At 44.3% G+C, this 19,538-nt stretch overlaps 1 protein-coding gene across 1 annotated transcript; it reads right to left on the bottom strand.

Moving 5' to 3' along the window:
• Positions 1 to 6,694: 6,694 nt before the first annotated feature.
• COX19 (cytochrome c oxidase assembly factor COX19) lies at positions 6,695 to 10,252 on the bottom strand. Its single transcript, XM_034436542.2, has 3 exons — positions 10,075 to 10,252; positions 8,373 to 8,484; positions 6,695 to 7,114 (listed from the first exon to the last, which is right to left on the bottom strand). The coding sequence occupies exons 1-3, from the start codon at positions 10,151 to 10,153 to the stop codon at positions 7,012 to 7,014; spliced, it is 294 nt and encodes a 97-aa protein (XP_034292433.1). The 5' UTR covers positions 10,154 to 10,252; the 3' UTR covers positions 6,695 to 7,011.
• Positions 10,253 to 19,538: the final 9,286 nt, after the last annotated feature.

A 19,538-nucleotide genomic window follows, 5' to 3' on the forward strand; every position in this document is an offset into this window, starting at 1 on the left:
CCTGTTCTTTAAGATCGGTTGCCTCCTGACCTCCGCACCTTCCACCGCGACTTATAGAGCCTTGGTAGCACAGTGGACTAATGCACTGTTGTTAACATTTGCTGCTTGCAATTACTGCAAGTTCAAATCCCACCAGGCTCAAGGTTGACTCAGCCTTCCATCCTTTCTAAGGTGGGTAAAATGAGGACCCAGTTTGTGGGGGCAATAAGATGACCTTGTATAAATATACAAAAGGATGAAGGCTATTGCTTAACGCATTGTAAGCCGCCCTGAGTCTCCGGAGAAGGGCGGCATATAAATTAAAGCAAAAAAAAAAAGAAAGAAAGAAAGAAAGAAAGAAATGGCTGTTCAGCCTGGACTGGGGGGGTTAACATGTATTTTAACACGCTTTTATTCGGATATTTTATTGTGGTGAGCCGCCCTGAGTCCTATGGAGATAGGGCGGCATATAAATCAAATCAAATCAATAAATAAATAAGATGAGTAAAGTAGGGCTGGGAAAAGGAGAACCCGGCATCCCATAACCCAGATGAGGGCAAATCTACACAGCCTACTAAAAAAGCAGAGACATCGCCCTGCCAACAAAAGTGCGTATAGTCAAGGCGATGGTTTTCCCAGTTGCAATGGATGGCTGTGAAAGTTGGACCGTAATAATAATATTATTATTATTATTATTATTATTATTATTATTATTATTATTATTATTATTATTATTATTATTATTATTATTATTATTATTATTATTATTATTTTATTTCTATACTGCCTTTCTCCCAAAGGACTCAGGGCGGTGTACAGCCAATTTAAAAACACAAGACACAACAACGATTAAAAATTAAAATAATTAAATAGATTTGGCCGGTTTAAAACCCCAAAAATTTAAAATACCCCAATTTAAAATTATTATGTTGATAGTCCGGCCTGGTGGAACAACAGGGTCTTCAATGCGCAGCGAAACACCCGGAGGTCTAAAACGGCAAATACCAGCCAAATACCTTACTCCCAGAGTGGGGTGGGAATGGAGATTTTTGTAATATCCTTCCCCCAGGAGTGGGGTGGGAATGGGGATTTTGCAGCATCCTTCCCCTGGAAGTGGGGTGGGAATGGAGATTTTGCAATAACCCTTCCCCCCCGGAGTGGGGAGGGAATGGGGATTTTGCAATATCCTTCCTGCAGGAGTGGGGAGGGATTGGGGATTTTGCAGTATCCTTCCCCTGCCACGCCCACCAAGCCACGCCCACACAACCAGTAATAAAAAAAAAAAACTGAATTCCACCACTGACTCCGGGGGATGGTAGAGGACAGGAAGACCTGGAGGAACGTTGTCCATGAGGACGCGATGGGTGGGACACGACTTTGCGACTAACAACAACAATAGCAATCCAGATGAGCCAAGGAGGTGATCAACCAGGGTCAAAGCAAGCCATGGTTTGGTGTGATGGGGAGCTGGGTTTAGCAGTCCATGCACTGGGCTCTGGATTGAATCTTCTGGGATCCATCTAGAGCTGATCCTTTAAAAAAAAAAATAATAATCTGCAGCTATTAAAGGTGTTCTGTTTCTATAGAAAAGGACTCGGGGAAGCAGATAAATATCAAAAGGGAGAAAAATACCAGAATCCCACTCCTGCCCCCATTCCCAGCCTTGCAACCTAAAAGGAAGTTTTTTTCAGGAAGCTGAAACTTGGACTTCCTTGTTTTTTCTTTTTGAAGACGTTTCGCTTCTCATCCAAGAAGCTTCTTCACCTCTGACTTGGATGGTGGGGAATGGAAGGACTTAAACTCCTTGCAGACAGAGCTGGTCGTTTGCATCCTTTTAGAGCAGGGGTCAGCAACCTGCAGCTCTGGAGCCGCATGTGGCTCTTTCACCCCTCTGCTGCGGCTCCTTGTCATTCAAAATATACGTCACAATCGGCAATGTACGAAACCCGCCGACACGCAATTTATTGTGCTTTTTAACCTCCAGTAGGCCAACCATGGATAAATCCAAGAAAAGTTTCAGAACATTTAATTTCAACTACATATGCTAATTTTGTGGCCGCTCAAGAAATAGTCAGGCACGGGAAGGGTTTTGTGGCTCCCGGTGTTTTCTTTTCTGTGGGAAACGGGCCCAAATGTCTCTTTGAGTGTTTAAGGTTGCCGACCCCTGTTTTAGAGGGTCGTTGAAGCACTTGGAGGTTTATCTTAAGGACTCTCTAAAAAGATGCAAATGACCAGCTGTCTGCAAGGAATATTTTTCTTCCAAGGGAAAAAAAACCAGAAAGTCCAACTGAAAAAGCACTTTTTGGATAACCACGGCTTGGATGACTGGGAATCTCTACAGACTTTTAACCTAAAAGGAACTGGCAGGAAAAGAAAGGGAGTGAGGAGGGAGAAGGAAGAAAGGCGAATCAAACTAGGGCACACAAGTTGTTAACGGGACTCGGCTCCAAGTGAGTCCGCCACATTTAACTCCACGTTTTCTTTCTATTTTTAATTCGCCTTCCCTCAACGGAGTTCGATCCACGTGGCTCTTGTGTTTTGACCTACATTTTATCGAAGTCTGCAGGTTAGGTGACTTTTCTAAACTGTCTAACCTGACTGGCTTGTTCTGAAGATTTTTTTTTTTTTTTAAAAAGGGCACATTATTGTGCTGCCTTAAAAGAATGTGATTAAAATTCTTTTTTTTTTCCTTCCTTTTTTTTTTAAACGAAATGTTTCTGAGCCAGCTGAAATTCTACCGAACGAGAATTCGCTCTTTGACGGAATAAGCAGATTCTGCGGCATAAAAGAAAACGAGTGGAGCTTTTAAAACAATTTCGGGGGGGGGGGACCTCCATGGAATCGGGCATCGGATTTATTGAACAATATTACAATCCACACCTTCCTGATCGACACTGAGAGGCAGGGGCCATAATAAAATGAGTCAAACCAATAAAATACAGCTTTATGTAGGCAAACCCATTTTACATGTATAACAGGGGTGAAATCCAGCAGGTCCTGACAGGTTCTGGAGAACCGGTAGCGGAAATTTTGAGCCGTTCGGAGAACCAGCAAATGCCACCTCTGGCTGGCCCCAGAGTGGGGTGGGAATGGAGATTTTGCAGTATCCTTCTCCCAGAAGTGGAGGGAATGGAGATTTTGCAGTATCCTTCCCCCAGAAGGGGAGGGAATGGAGATTTGGCAGTATCCTTCCCCTGGAGTGGGGTGGGAATGGAGATTTGGCAGTATCCTTCCCCTGCCACGCCCACCAAGCAATACCACGCCCACCAAGCCACGCCCACAGAACCGGTAGTAAAAAAAAAATTGGATTTCACCACTGATGCATAATGTAAAGCTACCGAAGACTTGTTTTAAACCTTTGCAAATTCATGTTTGCTCCTGTAAAGGAGTTGCAGGAGGGCTGAATCAATAAAAGAATTGATCTTCCCGTTGTTGCAAACTTATGGGAAATCTATCGCATCAGACCAGGGAGTGTAACGATCAGGAAGAGAAGAAAGAGAGCAGCTGAAATTGATCCAAGATACACAGAGTAGTAGCGCCAACGGCTTTTTTTTTTTTTTTTCCTACCGCAAGATTCTCCCTGGTGTCCTCACTTGCATCATAGTGTTTCTCTCTGGCCCAACAGCAAAACAAATGAGATTCAAGATGACTTCATCCCTTCTTCCTGCTTCCCCATCCGCATTTCTCCCAGTAGAAAATTAATCTATTAATTTCATTAATATTACAATGAAGCCGGTTTGATCTAGTGATTAAGGCACCAAGGTAGGAAGCAGACGACTTTTTGAGTTCCAGTCACGACTGAAAGCAGGCTGGACGACTTTGAGCTAATCGCCAGGAGGCTGTGAGTTCTAGTCCCGCCTTAGGCATGAAAGCCAGCTGGGTGACTTTGGGCCAATCACCAGGAGGCTGTGAGTTCTAGTCCCGCCTCAGGCATGAAAGCCAGCTGGATGACTTTGGGCCAATCACCAGGAGACGGTGAGTTCTAGTCCCGCCTTAGGCATGAAAGCCAGCTGGGTGACTTTGGGCCAATCGCCAGGAGACTGTGAGTTCTAGTCCCGCCTTAGGCATGAAAATCAAATTAACCTGGGGCACTCACATTGCAGCCCTGGTCAAAAGGGCCCAGCAGAGATTCGACAAGGAGCCGCAGCAGAGGGGTGAAAGAGCCACATGCGGCTCCAGAGCCGCAGGTTGCTGACCCCTGGCCTAGTGCCATATCGGGTTTTCAATTTCAATTATATATATATAATTTTACGTGGGAGAAGACCCGAATAACCAAAGACCTACATACAAACACCCGCGAAAACCTGAGAAAACATATATATATATGATATATTTGATTTATATGCCGCCCTTCTCCGGAGACTCAGGGCGGCTTACAATGCGTTAAGCAATAGCCTTCATCCTTTTGTATATTTATACAAAGTCAGCTTATTGCCCCCACAAACTGGGTCCTCAATTTACCTACCTTAGAAAGGATGGAAGGCTGAGTCAACCTTGAGCTTTGGTGAGATTCGAACCTGCAGTAATTGCAGGCAGCTGGTCTTAATAACCAGCTTAATAACAGGGTGCCTTAGACCACTGTACTACCAAGGCTCTTATATAGAATGTAAAGGAGGTATGTTTGTGTTTTTGTTTTTATAGTTCCAACGTAGACTGAAGACGGCATTTAATTTCGTTGTGCCATGTGCAATGACAATAAAGTAAGGTAAGCTAAACAAACCTTACCCGCCTCTTTTGGATAACGCAACCACATCGGGCTGGTTGAAGAAGGTTTCTCATTCCGTCCTCTTGGCTGCGCTACAGGAGAAAAGCAAGGGGGAGGCAGAGGTTTTTTGGGGAGGGGGGGAAACAGATCAGGTGCGATGCCAACCGCTTTTTGCCTTTTCCTTTGCTCTTCTACTTGAGCATTAGCAAAAAGAGACTCTGGGTTTTTGTTCCTCCTCCCCCCACTTTGATTGACCTACGATTGGGAGGGGGCTTGTTAACTATTTCTCCTCATTTATTATCCAGGTTGTGGGCCACGCAGACATCCTTGGTCAAAGGGAGCCATTGTGACGCCCGGATTCTTCCCACCGTCGTTGAGTTCTGCGATAGCCTGGAGCGGAATTCTCCGCATAATCTTTTTAAGAACAAGAAAATGTTGTTTATTTTCCCAAGGAACGATCAAGAGGTGGTCTGCATAGTTTCAGAATGCCCCCACCCCATCCCTCCATCACACACACACAGCGGCTTCTATAGGCGGTCCTTGACTTACAACAGCTGACTTAGCAACCGTTCAAAGTTAGCACGCGGCACTGGAAAAAAAAAAAAGACTTGCCGTATTTTTCGGAATATAAGACGCACCTTCCCCCCCCCCTTAAAAGGGGGTGAAAATTTAGGTGTGTCTTATACACCGAATGTAGCCCCGCCCACCCACTGGCCCCCACCCTTTGGCCTTTACCTCCTTGCAGCAAACAGCAAGAAGAAACAGCCCATTTCAGCTTCAGCACAGGCTAATTAGTTCGAGTTGATTGGATCGGCCTCCTGACTCTCAGCTGTTTTGCTCTCAGCTGTTTTGTGCAGGGCTCTGCTGCTTGCTGCAAGGAGGTAAATTGCTGGAGCAGATTTTTTTTTTCCCTTTGTGCTAATCAAGCTATGCTGAAAACGAAACTGAAAGTAAAGCAGGCTGTTTGCTGCAAGGAGGCAAAATTGCTCAGAGGCAGAGGGAGATTTCTTTTTTCTTCTTTTCCTCCCCAAAAAAGGTGCCTCTTATACTCCGAAAAATACAGTACCCCCGTTTTTCACATGGACGACTCAAAATTCAGACGCTTGGCAACTGACTCGTATTTATGACGGTTGCAGTGCGGGATCCCCTTTGGCGATTCTTCTGACAAACAAAGTCAAGGGGGAAAGCCAGATTTACTTAATAGCCCTGCTACTAACTTAATACCGTGTTTCCCCGAAAACAAGACACTGTCTTATATTTTTTTTAAACCCCGAAATAAGCGCTTGGCCTTATTTTCGGGGAGGTCTTATTATTTTGGGATGCATGGAGCAAGATGGGGCTCCTCTTGCCGTCTTACCTGATTTCCAGCTCTGTGTTTACATATTTTCAGGGAGGGCTTATTTTCGGGGGTAGGCTTATTTTAGCGCATGCGCTCAAAAGCCCGATTGGGTTTATTATCAGGGGAGGTCTTATTTTCGGGGAAACAGGGTAACTGCAGTGATTAGGTGCAAGGAAGGTTGTAAAATTGGGACAAAGCTCACTTAACAAGTGTCTCGCTTAGCAACGGAAATTTTGGGCTTCACTGTTGTCATAATTTGAGAATGCATTGTGTATTTCTCTCTCAAAGGGCTGTGCAGTTTCGACAATGGAGACTTTCTTCAATACAGGTTGTCCTCGTTTAGTGGCCACAATTGGGACCAGCGACTCGGGTCATTAAGTGAATCCGCAACTGTGCTTACGATCTTCCTTCGGCTTTCCTCTCTTCTGCTGAACTGGGAAGATTAACCATGGAGGGATTGGTTGCAAATGCACTTTTTCACCAAGAGGCTGTTCCATCACTGTGAACGGCCACTAACCAAGTCAGTCGTTAAATGAGGACTGCCTATATATACAAACACACTCATACACATCCTGTTGCAGCCAGAATCCTGCACGGCTCATTCCTCGCATGAGGACAGAGAAAAAAGAAGGCTGAATCTTGAATAAAAACTCAATTCAGAGTACAAAAACTTAACAGCACAACTTCTGATTTTAATGTTCTTAATATCAGTTTCAACACAAGTCCAAACATTCTATTAAAAGGCATTGCAATCTTCTTTCCTTTTTTTTTTTTTAAAGGAAAAACCATCCCAAAACGACTGAAACAGCTGGAAAACAAACCTCACCGTCCTTTCGGAGTGAATGCCTTCAAATCTGCCATTTGCTGAATTTCTGTGACCTTTTTCGAGAATAACTTTCTCTTAAAACGAAACACAAACGAGGCCACATACAATATATATATATGTATATGTATATATGGCTGCAGATTCTGGGCTGAGAATTAAGGGTCAGGAGGCGTTTTGTTGCACTGTCTCAGGCTGGTCTTCGGGTTTCTCTTCCTTTAGGTCTTTAAACCCCAGTTTTTCCAGTGGCTCTTTGGCCATCAGTTCCCTTGAAGAAATCAAACAAGATTGAATAAATCGTTAAAGGCTTCAAAGCGGCACATTTAGTCATGTTCATTTCCATTGTTGAATAATTTAGTCTCTCTAAAAGCAATCACACACACACACACACACACATGCCCCAAAGGATTATATCGAGTGCTCTCTCTGTGTATCTGTACGTGTATCTGTACTAGAACAGATACAGAAGACTCTTGCACATTGTACAGGATGAAAATTTAAGCTTCCTTCGAATCCCAGCACTTACTTTTAATTAGTACATTTCTGTTTCTTCTGTAAATAAAACTATACAGTTGGCAGACAGTGATGCTTGCCAAGAGAGTCAACCTTTTCTTAAAGCAATGTTCGCTTTTTACACTATTATTACTATTATTATTACTACTACTACTATTATTATTATTATACTTTATTCATTAAACATGAAACTCAGTCAACTGAACATTCAAAAATGCAACACAAATATGATTGACTGGTGCTAATGGTTGATACGCATTGCTGCCAGCGTCCTAGATATCAACCAAATATCTTCTTAAAATATATGATTCTTGACGAATGTATCTTTTCTTTTATGTACACTGAGAGCGTATGCACCAAAGACAAATTCCTTGTGTGTCCAGTCACACTTGGCCAATAAAGAATTCTATTCTATTCTATGTTGTTCCGAGTAGCGCAGTTTTTTGCAGTTCCACTGGTGTTATAGCAGGAAACTGCAATATATATATATATATATATTTGTGTTCTGTTGTGTTGTATTGTGTGTTGTGTTGAGTTGTGGTTTGTTTTGATTTGTTTTGGTTTGGTTTGTTAAATGTGCATGCCGGTACAACTCACAGTAACTCTGGGCCACTTGGAGAAGGAGTAGCTTTATTCCCACAGAGGGAAAAAAAGTCCGTGTGTGTGTGTGTGTGTGTGTGTGTGTGTGTGTGTGTGTGTGTGTGTCCTTCCTGTTTTGAGATTGCACAGATCAGAGATGTCTGAAGAGCTAATTTAGCTAATCCGGAATCTTGGAGAGTGAGCCAAACAGGAGTGGGTTCTACTTAACCTTTACTACCGGATCGTAGCGGGGCCGCGCACGTGAGAGCGCTTTGTTCACTCGCTCTTCTGCACATGCGCAGAAGCATTTTGGTGATGTCGGGGTCAGTGGGCAGAGCCTCCCACCGATTTTACTACCGGTTCTATAGAACCGGTGCGAACCGGGGGCAACCCACCACTGGAGCCAAACCTCCGTTAACCTCAGCAGTTCTCACCTCTCCATTCGGCATTCGAGATATTCTTTCGACTCCTGTCTGCACAACCCGTTCTCAAAGTTATTTGCCTGCAGACACTTCATGAATTTTTCTTTGAAAAGTGTACATTCTCCTGTACAAAAAAAAACAAAACACAAAAAACACAAAACCTCAGCCTTTTTTTTGTTTGTTTAGAAGAAAAAGTAAAACACGCCTGGAATTAAGAACACCCCAAAAGAAAAAAGGTAAAGATTCCCCTCGCACCTATGTGCTAGCTGTTCCTGACTCTAGGGGGCGCTGCTCATCTCCGTTTCAAAGCCGAAGAGCCAGCGCTGTCTGAAGACGTCTCCGTGATCATATGGCCGGCATGACTCAACGCCAAAGACGCACGGAACGCTGTTCCCTTCCCACCAAAGGTGGTCCCTATTTTTCTACTTGCATTTTCTTTTTACCTGCTTTCGAACTGCTAGGTTGGCAGAAGCCGGGACAAATCACGGGAGCTCATCCCGTTATGCGGCACTCGGGATTCGAACCGCTGAACGGCCGACCTTTCGATCGACAAGCTCAGCGTCTTAGCCACTGAGCCACCACATCCCAAAAAAATAGCATATGCCAAAGACAGGATGAGGAGTCTGGAAAAAGGATGAAAGTTCTAGGAGAGATGAAGAGAAGGACTAGGGGAGACATGATAACAGTCTTCCAATCTCTCAGGGGCTGCCCCAAAGAAGAGGGAGTCAAGCTATTTTCCAAAGCCCCTGAGGGCAGGAGAAGAAGCAATGGGTGGAAACTCATCAAGGAGAGAAGCAACTTAGAACTAAGGAGAAACTTCCTGACAGTTTGAACAATTAATCAGTGGAACTACTCGCCTCTTGAAGTTGTGAAAGCTCCAACATTGGAAGTTTTTAAGAAGATGTTGGATAACTATTTGTCTGAAGTGGTGTAGGGTTTCCCACCTGAGCAGGGGGTTGGACTAGAAGACCTCCAAGGTCCCTTCCAACTCTGTTATTCTGTTCTATTTCACAAACTATGGCTTACTAAAGATACCAAACTACATCGTAGCTCATCCCGAGATGCGAATCCTTCTTTTTGACACAACTGAGCCCAAAATTTCTGTTGCTCAAGTGAGAAAATTTGTGAAGTGAGTTTTGCCTCACTTTACGACTTTTCTTGCCACATCCGCTGAGTGAATCACTGCGGCGGTTAAATTAGTGACCCGGTTGTTAAGTGAATCTGGCTTCCCCCATGGACTTTTGCTTGTCCGATGGTCGCAAAAGGGGATTGATTGCACGACTGCCGGACACTGCGATCGTCATAAATATGAGTCCGTTGCCAAACCGTCTGAATTTTGATCACATGACAACAAAGGATGCTGTGACGGTCGTTAAGGGTGGACAAACAGCCGTTAAGTCACTTTTTTCAGCGCCGCTCTAACTTCGAACCGTCACTAAGCAGAACGGTTGGAAGTCGAGGACTAGCATTTTTCAAACTTGGCCCCTTTAAACGTGCGTGGACTTCAACTCCCAGAATTCCCCAGCCAACATGGCTGACTGGGGAATTCTGGGAGCTGAAGTCCTCCCGCCTTAAAGCCGCTGAGAAACTCCTGCGTTAAGAGAGCGACGGCGGCGACGCTCTAGTTTTGCCATCTCTATGGTGGGAGTTCTTATCGCCGGGAGTCTCTGTGGGAGGAAGAGAGCCGCGCATGCGCACTTTCCCCTCCCCTCACCGAAATGATCCAAGGGGAAGGCGCCCTTGTCCGGCGCCCTCGGCTTGAAGCTTTTCGACCCGAAAACCATGGTAGACATGACGGCGACGGACGAACCGACGGGCCGAGGCCCGAACGCTGCCTTACGGTCGCGGTTCTCCCCCACTTCCGGAATGAGGGAGCCCAGCCCAGGCCTGGCAGCGGAGCGCCGAACCAAGCCAGGCCAGACCAAAAGAGGAGAAAGCCGAGCGAATCGAGCGGGAAACGCTCAGCCCCGCCCCTTTCGAACGCTGGCGGGCAGCTGCTGAGCGATCGGGCGCCACGTGCTCAGAGATGCTGGTTTCTCGGATGATGGTTTTGCAGCAAAAAAAAAAAAGAAACCACAATGGGGAGGGGGGGGGGACGGAGAAGCCAAGATGCTCATATGAAGCCTTGCACCCGTCGCCCAAAGGAGTCTGTCGGGCAAAGATGGGCTTTTCCTGGAAGGAAGCTTTTTTCTTTTTTTTTTGCAACAAGCCACAATGAACAGGGTTTCCCCCCCCCCCAATTTCCTAACATTCTAGGTTTTAGATCTAAATGTGAGCAGGACAAGGGCTGGGATGAATCCAAGAATCCCCTTGGATTCTTCAGGGTTGGTTACAATATTGGGTGCCTTTATCTATCTTTCTATCTCCATCCATTGTCTGTCTGTCTGTCTATGTATCCATCCATCCATCTCTATCTATATCCATCATCCATCTATTTTTCCATCCTTCCATCCATCATTATCTATATCCATCCATCCATCATCCCTATCTATATCCATCATCTATTGTCTATCCATCCATCCATCCATCATTATCTCTTATCTATATCCATCCATCCATCATCTATTGTCTATCCATCCATCCATCCATCATCTGTCTATCCATACATTCATCATCTCTATCTCCATCCATCCATTATCTGTCTGTCTATATCCATCCATCCATCATCTCTATCTATCTATAGCCATCCATCCATCATCCGTCTACCTATCTATATCATCCATCCATCATCTATCTATCTATCCATCCATCATCTCTATATCCATCCGTCTATCCATCCATCCATCATCTCTATATCCATCCATCCATCATCCCTATCTCCATCCATCCATTATCTGTCTATATCCATCCATCCATCATCTCTATCTATATCCATCCATCCATCATCCGTCTATCTATATCCATCCATCCATCCATCATCTATCTGTCTGTCTATCCATCCATCCATCATCTGTCTATCCATCCCATCGTCTGTCTGTCTATCCATCCATCATCTGTCTATCCATTCATCCATCCATCATCTATATCTATCCATCCATCCATCATCTGTCTGTCTATATCGATACATCCACCTGTCATCTGTCTGTCCGTCTATCTTCATCATCATCATTATCTGTGGAATTGGGATCGTAGAAACACCCAGGAGCATAGAAGAGTTCAGAGGCAGATGCATAAATAAATGTCTTAAACGTATTTATTCATATGATAAATCATATTAACTATGTACAACAGAGATCAAGTCTCATGAGGAACAAACATGAAAAGAGAGAGATGGAGAGAGCGAGGTGGAAAAGGTTGGAGGGGGTTTTATACTCAGGGTAAGCCCCTCCTTTCCACATAGGGGTGGAGACACTCTCTGCCTCCACTGGTGTCTATATGACACATGTGCCAATGGCTTGCAAATACTTGACATTATCCTACCTATATCTATCCTATTCTATCATTGATAATCTCTATCATCATGTATCTAATCTATCTAATATAAATAAATATAGATTATTCTATTCATTAAATTATTAAAAAAATTTATTATTATTTTTTAAATTTGATTTATATGCCGCCCTTCTCCGGAGACTCAGGGCGGCTTACAATGCGTTAAGCAATAGCCTTCATCCTTTTGTATATTTATACAAAGTCAGCTTATTGCCCCCACAAACTGGGTCCTCATTTAACCTACCTTAGGAAGGATGGAAGGCTGAGTCAACCTTGAGCCTGGTAAGATTCGAACCTGCAGAAATTGCAGGCAGCTGTGTTAATAACAGGGTGCATTAAACCACTGTACTACCAAGGCTCTTATTTATATTTATATTTAAATTTATATGCCACCCATTTATTTTTATATTTTATTTATTAATCTGTGTGTCAGCTCTCTGGCTATTAGGCAACTCTTTTATGTTTATAAGTATAAAGTATAACTTTATAAGTACAAGTAGTTCTCGACTTACAGCAGCAGTTCATTTACTGACGGTTCCAAGTTACAGCGGCACTGAAAAAATTGACTTCTGACCATTTTTCACACTTAACGACCGTTACAATATCCTCAAGGTCATGGGCTCCCCTTTTGCGACCTTATCACAAGCACAGTCAATGGGGTAGCCAGATTCACTTAACAACCGGATTAATAACATTAACTACAGTGATTCACTTAACAACTGGGCCAAGAAAGGTCATAAAATGGGGCAAAACTCCCTTAACAAATGTCTTCACATAGCGATGGAAATTTTCAGTCGTCGTCATAAGTTGAGGATTGCCTGTAATGATTTAAGAGTGGTAATATTTCTTCTTCGTCTCGGTGACAGTTATGGAGAAACAATAAGAGTTATAAACCCATTTCGTTGGCCTGACCACAAGAAATAAAATGATCTCTTATTGTTGTTTGTGCTTCTGATGGATTCCTTATTTCACCTCATAAATGGGGGAAAAAACCACCTGGATGGTTATATAACCACTGGCTGGAAATATGAATCTGTTATTATGTGGTGGCAGGGAGCGTGAAAAATAGGCTTTGCCGGGATTGTGAATAAATGACTAATGTAATGCAAACAAAACTTTGATCCAACTTGTTATCCTCGTCACGTGACTTGAGCTGCTGCGAAAGGAGAATATGAAACGAGGAGAAATATTTTCCGCTCTGGATGACCCACCCAACTTCAAACTGGACATCTTACAGAATAATAAAAGTTGGAAGGGACCTTGGAGGTCATCCAGTCCAACCCCCTACCTCACCCAAGCAGGAGACCCTACACCATTTCTGACAGATGGCAGTCCAGTCTCTTCTTGAAAGCCTCCAGGGATGAAGCTCCCACAACTTCTGAAGGCAACTTCTGTTCCATGGGTTGATTGTTCTCACTGTCAGAAAATTTCTCCTTATTTCCAAGTTGAATCTCTCCTTGGTCAATTTCCATCCATTATTCCTTGTCTGGCCTTCAGGTAGTTTGGGAAATAGCTTGACCCCCTCCTCTCTGGGGCAGCCCCTCAAATACTGGAAGACTTCTCTCATGTCCTCCCTGGTCCTTCTCTTCACTAGACTAGCCATGCCATCTGAAACAAGGTCCTTGCATGATTCTCCAAAGGTGGTTGAAATGCACTTAAAACCGTTGCAAGAAAGCAGAAGGGGACAGTCAAACCGAATGCTTTCGGGCAAGTGGAAGGGTTGAGCGACAATTCCCATCTTCCCCCCCAACCACTGGTGACGCAAATAATGGCTATTTTAGAGCATTGGACTTTGGTTTTATTTATTTTTGTGTTCAAAACAAGTTCAATGCACCTTCCTGGTCCTGTTTTTCCTCATAACTATAACCTTGTGAGGTGGGTTGGGCTGAGAGAGGGGCTGGCCCGAATCACCCAGCTGCCTTTCATGCCTAAGGCAGAACTAGAACTCTCCATCTCCTGGTGATTGTCTCAAAGTTACCCGGCTGGCTTTCATGCCTAAGGCAGAACTAGAACTCTCCATCTCCTGGTGATTGTCTCAAAGTTACCCAGCTGGCTTTCATGCCTAAGGCAGAACTAGAACTCTCCATCTCCTGGTGATTGTCTCAAAGTTACCCAGCTGGCTTTCATGCCTAAGGCAGAACTAGAACTCGCCATGTCCTGGTGATTGTCCCAAAGTCATCCAATTGGCCTTCATGGGTAAGGTGGGACTAGAACTCACTGTCCCCTGAACACCCAACTAGATTTGATGGCTAAGGCAGGACCTGAACTCATCGTCTCCTGATTTCTAACCCAATGTCTTAACCTCTACACCAAACTGATTCAAAAGACAGAGTGTAACACTTCCACTCCAGAGATAGGTTCTCCAGATGTTGGTTCACTCCAACTTCCATCAGCCACACCACAAATGGTAAGGGCACATCCATGGGTAGCCATGAGGATCTTCAACCATACTTTAGCTTGGTCATTCAGTCTCAGCCCCATGGAATTGTGAGTTGTGTAAAGCCAGAGTTAAAGAAAATTGGGCACACAAACATGTTACATAAGTATAAATATATATATAAATATGATGAGAAGACGGGGGAAGTGATCAGCAACGAGCAAGCTCTAACAGACTTAATCCCTAATCTTAGTAATTTGCAGAGACATGAAGGAATGTAATCTGATATTTGGCACTCTCTGGATATTAATCTGTGTTTTTGCTAATTTAGTAATGCACCAGAGGAACTCAATGAAAATGTCTGACGAATGATATTTTTCGGGATAATCGTTTGGAGGACGCTAAACTTTGGGGAATCTTGGATAATTTGGGGCTAATTGTTTACAGAATTACGAAGCTTACTCACAGGAGTGAAAACTGGAAGAAATCTCACACAAAACTGAGAAATTGTGAGCAATCTATTGCTATTTTCCTCTCTCTCGGAATAGATGCCTTGCCTAAAATTGTCAGTTAATATTTGGTGCTCATGTGTGGTAAAATTCTGTCTGTCTGTCTATCCATCTATAATATCTATCTATCTATAATATCTATCTATCTGTCATATCTATCATCGATCTATCATCTATCTCTATCAATCTAATCTATCTCTCATCTATTTCCATCAATCTAATCTATCTATCTCTCATCTAACTATCAATCTGATCTATCTCTCATCTATCTATCAATCTAATCTCTCATCTATCTCTATAAATCTAATCTATCTCTCATCTATTTCTATCAATCTAATCTATCTATCTCTCATCTATCTATCAATCTAATCTATCATCTATCTCTATAAATCTAATCTATCTATCATCTATTTCTATCAATCTAATCTATCTCTCATCTATTTCTATCAATCTAATCTATCTATCTCTCATCTAACTCTATCAATCTGATCTATCTCTCATCTATCTATCAATCTAATCTATCATCTATCATCTATCTCTATAAATCTAATCTATCATCTATCATCTATCTCTATCAATCTAATCTATCTCTCATCTATCTATCAATCTAATCTATCATCTATCATCTATCTCTATAAATCTAATCTATGTATCATCTGTCATCTATCTCTATCAATCTAATCCATCATCTATCTATTATCTATCTATCTATCTATCTATCTATCTATCTATCTATCTATCTATCTATCTATCTATCATCTCTTTCATCAATCGTTTCTTTCTTTCTTTCTTTCTTTCTTTCTTTCTTTCTTTCTTTCTTTCTTTCTATCACACTAGCTCTCTGACATTTATTCCTTACATAACAATATATTTTTGTCCACTTTAGAGTGTATTTTTTTAAAAAAACAAGTTTGCCAGAAACTGCATTCAGCCACCCTCTTCCAGCTTCATGGATCTCTCCCAGAGCACTTTATTTTTATTGCTATCAGCACGATAAAACCGCCCAAAGATTTTTTAAAATTTATTTATTTATTTTTTTTACAAAGTCTCATCCATCGACCGCCGGAGCCAGAAAAACCTCACTGGATAAAAATCCTAACAATTAGGAGCCAGCGAAAGCAAAAGGGCGTGTGGGAAGCTTTTTTTAAAATTTTTCTTTAGGGCCCCAGGCAAATATTAACCTTTGTGGTGACAGGAAAAACGCCTAGAAGACAAATCCTGGAGCACAAAAACCTTGAACACAAAAGGCCTCTGAAGAAACACCCCCCCCCCCAAATCGTGGATGGAAAGAAGAAGAAAAGTCATTAACTTTTTTTTTCTCTCTCTCTCTTTTTTTAGCTGTACACCTGCTTAGCTTTGCTAAGGAAATTCTCGCCCCGCTGTTGTTTGACAGGAAAGCCATGCTTAATAGCTTGCCTTTCAATGAGATTAATCTCTTGGCTTTTAAGAGCCGTCTTTGAAAATGGTTTATAATACACACGCCTAAGCCAGCCCACATTTTTACCAAACACGTTAGGCTTAAAAGTAAAGCACGAATCACAGGAACGAAGAGCTCAGCTGTCAAACTGTACCTGTGGTTAAGAGACAAGGCACATCGTTCGTCTTCTAAGGTGACCTGCCTTCGGGCAGGACCCAGGTATGTCGCTGACAGGTATTAATCCCTTGGGGGAGATGCACCAGCTTTCCCATCAGGAGTGGAGAAACCAGCGTCGAAAAATAAGATTGCTGAGATTTTTTTGAGAAGCAAATTAATTTATTGTATCCAACAAAGGGGAGGGGGGGATTCTACCCCTGTAACTGTATTTGCAAGGTGCTGTTATATTGAGGAGGAGGAGGAGGAGGAGGAGGAGGAGGAGGAGGAGGAGGAGGAGGGAGGAGGAGGAGGAGGAGGAGGAGGAGGAGGAGGAGGAGGAGGAGGAGGAGGAGGAGGAGGAAAAAGAAGAAGAAGAGGAGGAGGAGGAGGAGGAGGAGGAGGAGGAAAGAGGAAGAGAGGAGGAAAGAAGAGGAGGAGGAAGAGGAGGAAAGAGGAAGAGAGGAGGAGGAAAGAAGAAGAGGAGGAGGAGGAGGAGGAAAGAAGAAGAGAGGAGGAGGAAAGGAGGAGGAGGAGGAAGAAGAAGAAGAAGAAGAGAAGGAGGAAAGATGAAGAGAGGAGGAGGAAAGAAGAAGAAGAGGAGGAGGAGGAGGAGGAGGAAAGAGGAAGAGAGGAGGAGGAAAGAAGAAGAGGAGGAGGAGGAGGAAAGAAGAAGAGAGGAGGAGGAAAGGAGTAGGAGGAGGAGGAAGAAGAAGAAGAGAAGGAGGAAAGATGAAGAGAGGAGGAGGAAGGAAGAAGAGAGGAGGAGGAAAGGAGGAGGAGGAGGAGAAATAATAATATGGGGTCCTTGGTGATCTCTGAGCTTGGCTGTTTTGTACTAAACCTTTCATGACCCAACTAGGTAACAACATCAATGTTAGAAGGAAGTGGGATTTATGGAGAGGAGGAGGAGGGGGAGGAGGAGGAGGAGGAGGAGGAGGAAAAGAATTGTGGGGTCCTTGGTGCTCTCTGAACTTGGTTGTTTTGTTCTAAACCTTTCATGCCCCAACTAGGCAACATCATCAGTGCTAGAAGGGATTGGGGTTGGTGGAGAGGAGGAAGAGGAGGAGACCCGTGGACTTCAACTCCCAGAATTCCCCAGCCAGCTATGAAATATAAAGAGAGTTCAAGTTTCTGAGCAGAAGATCAATTTTGAAAGCTCTTAGACATACGTGGATGGAAGAAAGCCATCATTGGGGGGGTGGGGTGGGGGGAAACAAAAACATATCTTGGCTGTGTTCGGCCAGAGAAGCACGTAGGCCTGCGAGGCAGAAGGTCGAACCCAACAGAAGCGTCTCCTGGAGAAGCGACTTGCGTCACTGGGTCGTTCCCGCCCCCTGTTCTCAGCAAGCCGCGACGTTTGTACAACATAGTTTCAGCTCGCAATGGAAAACATGCTGTCAATAGTGGGCAGGGGGCCAAATTCGGTGGGCAATGGCACCCATACCTTGTGGGGACCTGAGGTGTGTCTCAGTGCAGCAATAATCCTTTGGGATAATACATGTCAAGTCAGCCTGGCATTTAAACAGACACAGAGAGAGAGAGAGAAAGAGAGAGAGAGAGAGGGAGGGAGGGAGGGAGGGAGGGAGAGAGAAAGAGAGAGAAGGAGGGAGGGAGAGACATTGTACATATAGATCAGGGGTGGTTCTATCTACCTTTACTACAGGTTCGCAACGGGGCCGCCCGTGCTCGCTTGCTTCGCTCACGCACGCGCGCACGCTCTTCTGCGCGTGCGCCGAAGCATTTTGATGACGTCGGGATCGGTGGACAGAGCCTCCTGCAGGTTTTACTACCGGTTCTATAGAACCGGTGCGAACCGCGGGCAACCCACCACTGATATAGATACAGGCAGACAGACAGAAAGAAGAGATAGAGAGTGAAGAGTCAAAAAGTGAGAGATACAAATAGATGAATTGTATAGGGTCTCCTGTTTGAGTAGCAGGTTGGACTAGAATTGGGGTCCCCGACCTTTCGGACCTCAGGGACCACTTAATTCATGATTTTAAATCCCACAGACCACTAATATTTTAGTGGGTATTTACGAGACCGCCTTCTGCCACCAGTAGCCTCTCACGACCAGTACGCTCCCATAGAGAGGGGCTCCTCCGGGTGCCGTCGGCCAAACAATGTCGACTGGTGGCCCCCAGGGGGAGAGCCTTCTCTGTGGGGGCACCCGCCATCTGGAACGAGCTCCCCCCGGAGATACGGAGGATCCCGGACCTGCGCGCTTTTCGCCGTGCCATCAAAACATTTCTTTTCCAGCAGGCCGGCCTGGCCTAACCTCTCTTTTAAACTTTTAAAATTCTTTAATTTTAAATTTGTCTTAAGAATTTGGGGTGTTTTAAATTTCATTTTTCGGGCCAAATTATTTAATTGTATTTTAATGCTTTTTTAACATTTGTATTATATGTATTTTATCTGGCTGTTCACCGCCCTGAGTCCTTCGGGAGTAGGGCGGTATACAAATTCAATAAATATAAATATAATATAATATATATAATATGTTCTGCCTAATGACTGGCTGGGTGGGCGTGGCTAGGTGGTCATGTGACTGGGTGGGCGTGGCCAACTCGATGGCCAACTCGATGTCAATCACATCAAGGGGCGCCTCGCTGGCCTCTACTCACCCTTTTCCTGCCAGCCAATCCTCGCCTCCCTGCCCGGACTTCTTAGGGCCCCAACAGGGAACTAAGCAGCCACCATGAGAAAACAGCTGGCTCAGTTCAAATTGGATCTGACCGAGAAGGAGGCTCAGCAGATGCACCTCACTGAGGACTAGGAGCATTGGGTTTCCAAGCAGAGGGAAGACCCACAGGAGTGCAAGGCCAGGGACCAGCACCTGGAGGCTCAGCGGGCTGAGATGGTCAGCCAGTTCCAGGCCATGATGCAGTCCCACTGGAACGAGGCCCTCCGGCTCTTCGCCACCAGCAGCGTTTCCGTCCAGCCTTCGCCCAAAGCCCCACACCAGGAGGTCGAAACAGACCCCAAATCGGAATTTCTGCCCCCCTCCGACCCACACAAAAAGATCCCGAAGGGGGAGACTCTCTGCAGCAACACAAACATTCATTGCACGTATCCATCCCAGGGGCCGTAGTTTGAGGACCCCTGATTTAGTGCAATATATAAAACGCAAATAATTTTTCTGCGGACCACCCAAATTTTCTCACGGACCACCAGTGGTCCACGGACCACCAGTTGGTGACCGCTGGACTAGAAGACCTCCAAGGTCCCTCCCAACTCTGTTATTCTGTTATTGGACAAACGATCAAACGAAGGAGGTTTTCAAGAAA

Source organism: Pantherophis guttatus, chromosome 14 (assembly GCF_059756535.1).
Source record: "Pantherophis guttatus breed Tessera chromosome 14, ASM5975653v1, whole genome shotgun sequence".
Classification (NCBI taxonomy): Eukaryota; Metazoa; Chordata; class Lepidosauria; order Squamata; family Colubridae; genus Pantherophis; species Pantherophis guttatus.